General features: G+C 39.5%; 1 protein-coding gene across 1 annotated transcript; it reads right to left on the bottom strand.

Annotated features, from left to right (window-relative positions):
• Window positions 1-2,639: 2,639 nt before the first annotated feature.
• Window positions 2,640-3,129, bottom strand: LOC110588536 (60S ribosomal protein L32-like). Its single transcript, XM_044912597.1, has one exon. The coding sequence runs from the start codon at window positions 3,103-3,105 to the stop codon at window positions 2,698-2,700; it is 408 nt and encodes a 135-aa protein (XP_044768532.1). The 5' UTR covers window positions 3,106-3,129; the 3' UTR covers window positions 2,640-2,697.
• Window positions 3,130-4,926: the final 1,797 nt, after the last annotated feature.

Raw genomic sequence — 4,926 nt, 5'->3', positions numbered from 1 at the left:
ATTCATCAGTTGATGGACATTTTAGTTATTCCCACCTTTTGGCTATTATATATAATGCTGCTACTAACAACTGTGTACAATTTTTTTCTTTTGGTGGTTGTATGTTTTTGTTTTTCTTGGGTATATACCTAGGAATGGAATTGCTGAGTCAAATAGTAACTTTGTGTTTAACTTTTTGAGGAACTGCCATATTGTTTTCTAAAGTGGCTGCACCATTTTATATCCCCAGAAGCAGTATATGAGGGTTTTGATTTCTCCACATTTTTGCCAACACTGTTATCTGTCTTTCTGATTAAAGCCATACTGGTGGATGTGAAATGGTATCTCATTGTGGTTTTGATTTGCATTTCTATAATTACTAAAAATGCTGAACATCGTTTCCTGTGCTTATTGTCCATTTCCATTTCTTTGATGATATCTATTCAGATAATAATAGTATCTTTAGGAAAAAGAAATGCATACATTGGTAAATCATATAGAAAAAGATTTGGAACAGATTGTTAATAGGAGATTAACATTTGACTGGAGAAATCCAAAGAGAAGATTTCATCCTAAGTGGCTGTTATGACTTCCATGTATTGAAAAGAAAGACATTTGAGGAAATAGGAATGTGTGTATAATCATATATGCATATTTGTATACACATATCTAACACACACACACACTGTATATGTGCATTTATACGCTCTATATTTCCTAGTGACAAAAAGTGATTGAGGCAATAAAAGAGGTATATAAACTCGTTTATTTGTTCAGTATGTGCCTTCTATATTCAAGGCATCATGTTCAGTTCAAAGGATATATTAAATGAGTAAAACAGATTAAATAACCATTAGGCAGGTAACCAAAAATGCCTTATAGCATCCATGTCACCTTCTATTCTCTTCACCTACATAAGAATATGGCAACCTGAATAGATGGAGTCATTTTGACTCATCCATTTGTAGTCAGCCCACGTAATGCGTTCATCAGGAAATCTTACTGATTTTTTTCAAAATATTATTCATTTCAAGCACTGTAATCCTAGATAAGGCATTTGTAACTTTATGGTTGTATTATTGCTTTAGTTGGCCTAAGAACTCTAGTCCTTATAATTCCTTTTATTCCAAAGAACATGACAAGATGAATTTTGTTAAAACAAAAGAATAACACCCTCTGTTTTTATCATTTCATCCAGTTTCTCAAAACCTTCGATGACTCTTATTCTTATTTCATTAAGTCTATATGCTATGCCAAATTTAAAGTTCTCTACCGTGTTGCCTCTCTTTGCCTCCATTAATCCATTCATTAGTTCATTCAATATATATTTCTGGGTGCCTATTGTGGACCAAGCATTATGCCAGGGCTGAGAAGAATACAGTGAACAAGGTCCCTAGCCTTAGGGATTATGCTGTCCAGCAGAAACCTGGAAAGTAAGCCACAGAATAGACAATGATAGAGGGAAGCTTAGAGCATTGTGGAAGGGAGCTTAGGGGATGGTTTTGCACTCTCACTTGGGAAGTAGTGAAAGCCTTCTTGGAGGAAGTGGCAGCATGTGAATCCCAGTCAGTGAAGGAGAGGAATAACATTGTTCCAGGTAGAAGAAGTCATGTAGTAGAGATCAGAGGTGAGAAAGAGCCCATTTACCTGCTAAACGGAGTGAAAAGACAGAGTGGAAGGAGTGCGTGGAATGGGATTCAGGATGAAGTGGAGAAATTAGTCTTAGAAAGGGGGAGGAAAAGGTGAAAGGATGGGATACCAATTTCATAGGGTTCTCACAGAAGCAGCTGCTCTCTTTTTTGATGGCTCTTTTTTTTTTTTCCTGTAAAGCAGGAGTTGAGGAGCTCAGCTTCAGGTGTGGGTGAGGATTAAAAGTGGGAAGTCTGGAGAAGGAAGATTTGGGAGAGCTGCTATGTTATGAGAGGAACAGCACTGTAGGGCAGTGTAGCACCAATGGAGGTGGAAAACTGTGAACCTTCGGTGTGGTGGTGAAGTGTGCAGGTTCTGAAATGAGGCATGCCTGCCGTCAAGTTGCCATGAATCCCTACTCTGACACAATGTGTATGACTTTGGGCAGGTATGTAACATCTCTGATGCTCAGTTTCTCCATGTAATAGAGATAATATTAGTATACTGGGTTGTTCATGGGGTTGTTGGGAGGATTAAATGAGATAACACATGTAAAGCACTTAGCACAGTGTCTGGTAGGTGGTAAGCACTTAATGAATATTTTCTATTATCGATGTTGCTGTTATTGTGATTATTATACTAGTGATTTACCAGTTTGGTCCTTAGCCATGCTAAGCAACATAGATGTGGCATGCAGAAGGTGGGAAGTTGGATGTACACCGAGCTAGGTTTTTCCAGGGAGACATGATGGAAGGCCAGTTGGGCAAATGAATTGATGATACTGGCAAGAGAGTGGTCAGTTAATAGAATCAAAGCTGTTTGTATGAAACAACATACAAATGGGGCTGATAGGTAGGTGTATGGGAAGTAACTCAGTGGCGAGAATAGGACAGAAGATTATGATGAGAGAGTAGGAAGTTTGAGTTTAGTATTTTAGAGGTGGTGTGATAAAAAAACAAATATAATTATTTGCCTGCCTACGCAAGTTGATTAGACTTGGTCATTTGTCCAGTAAAGTCTCTCATTACCTCTTTTTTTTTTTAGTTTTATGGTTTTATTAACACAAATATGACGTGCACAACAAGTTGTCTATTCATTTTCTTCGCTGCGCAGCCTGGCGTTGGGATTGGTGACTCTGATTGCCAGCTGGGCTGCTCTTTCCACAATAGCTTTGCGGTTCTTGGAGGAGACATTGTGAGCAATCTCTGCACAGTAAGATTTGTTGCACATCAGCAGCACTTCAAGCTCCTTGACGTTGTGGACTAGGAACTTCCGGAAGCCACTGGGCAACATGTGCTTTGTTTCCTTGTTGCTCCCGTAACCAATGTCGGCCATCAAGATCTGGCCCTTGAATCTCCTGCGCACCCTATTGTCAGTGCCTCTGGGTTTCCGCCAGTTGTGCTTAATTTTGACATAGCAGTCTGACTGGTGCCGGATGAACTTCTTGGTCCTCTTTTTAACGATCTTGGGCTTCACCAGAGGTCTGAGGGCAGCCATGATGCCCAGTAACAGATAGCTGCCACCTCCACAGGCAGCGCCGAGGAAGAGAGGGGAAGCTCTCATTACCTCTTAAACCATAAGGTGTAGGCAGATCAAGGAACTGACACACTTGGATGGGAGTGTTTGCAGGTTGGGATGAAGACAGTGAGCTAGGTACTAAAGTGGTAAATGAATGAGGGAGTGACGGGCAAATATGGCAGATAAAGATGACAATGTTGAAGAGGAGTGGGGTTTTCCCAGAAAACAGGAGGAGGAATGATCTGAAAGGAGCACTGGGGAATAAGAAAGATGATTCACCCCATCTTCCAACTTTGATCATGAAGGGTCTGGAATAATGTCAATGTCTACTTGAGAGAGGGAGACAGAGGAAGCCATGTCCTCAAGGATAACCAGCTTCTCTCAAGGCAAGGAAGTTGAGAGGCTGTTCTGGTGGTTGAGGATGGAGGGCAGGTGTGGTCCCAAGACAAGAGTTTTGAAGGTATCATGGGAAGCTGGTTAATGAGGCAGCAGCAGTAATAGCATAGAACATTGAGGAGGGGAAAAGGCTGGGAGCACCTCCAAATGGATTTCACTTTCTTCTTTGGGATTTTCTTGTGAAATTAGTGGCAATTCCATGAGGTCAGAGAGCTATGCAGTGGCATTGTTTGTCACCTTTTGATTGACAGTAACAAAAATTTTTTAAAAGGTAAGAAATACTTGGCCTTGAGTACTGGATTATTAAAGTCACATTTTGATTTGAATTTTCTTTATTTTTAGAAAAATTACTGCTATACCTTTTCAACTTACTAATAATCAATGGAGTTTCAGCTAAAGTCTGTCAGCTATTCCTGTGACTTGACCAGGAAATATTTATGACAATTTCGTGTTGTGCCAGTTAGCATTCCAGAGATTCCCATAAGTCAAAAAAGAGTTTCATTAAGTTTCAGCAGTTACTACATATGCTTTCATATCAGATGAGAAACTGAAAAAAGCAGGTTAACTTAACTTGATCACTTTAATTTTTGAGTAAAATTCTTCATTTTTTATATGCCTACTCTCATGAGAGAAATAATTACTTTATTTCTTTTGTTTAAAAACATGATACATGCTCATTGTACAAAAATTATTTAAAAATCTGACAGGGAAAAGGTAAAAGAAAAAAGCAAATATTCCTCTAAATCACACCACTTGGTGTGTGTGGGGGGCACTGTTCACTTCTTAAGGAATGGCTTATAAAAAATGTTGGTGTGGAACTCAAGAGGAAGTGTGGAGAAATGTTATGATACATGATTTACGATTTCTTTTTTTTTTCTTTTTCTTTTATTTATTTATTTGAGAGAGAGAATGAGAGGGAGAGAGAGCACATGAGAGGGGAGAGGGTCAGAGGGAGAAGCAGACCCCCAGCTGAGCAGGGAGCCCGACGTGGGACTCGATCCTGGGACTCCAGGATCATGACCTGAGCTGAAGGCAGTTGCATAACCAACTGAGCCACCCGGGCGCCCCTATGATTTACGATTTCTGAGTAGTATTATTTCGTTTTTGTCCTCAACACTTGGTCTTTTTATCCTATAAGTACAGTGAAAGCGTTCTAGCTTCCCAATGGCAGCGAATTTCCCAAGAAACCTCTGGCTATTTGTTTCTAGTTCCACCGTGGGAGGGCATCTGTTTGGTGCTGGACAACCTTACAGTCAGGAAAGTCTTTTTTTTTTTTTTTTTTTTAATATGCTCTTTGCTTGTTAGAAAACATTTACTTGTGGTCATAGTTATTTATTATTATTATTTTTTCTTTAAAGCCTGATAAATGCCAGCAGCTCAAGATCCAGTCTCCTAGCTTAGGGA

The sequence above is a fragment of the Neomonachus schauinslandi genome, chromosome 2 (genome assembly GCF_002201575.2).
Source record: "Neomonachus schauinslandi chromosome 2, ASM220157v2, whole genome shotgun sequence".
Classification (NCBI taxonomy): Eukaryota; Metazoa; Chordata; class Mammalia; order Carnivora; family Phocidae; genus Neomonachus; species Neomonachus schauinslandi.
Note: the sequence above shows the minus strand (reverse complement) of the source record. Positions and strands in the feature narration are given on the sequence as shown.

Coding starts and splice junctions, on each gene's coding strand:
- LOC110588536 (XM_044912597.1), bottom strand. CDS start 3,105: ATGGCTGCCCTCAGACCTCTGGTGAAGCCCAAGATCGTTAAAAAGAGG.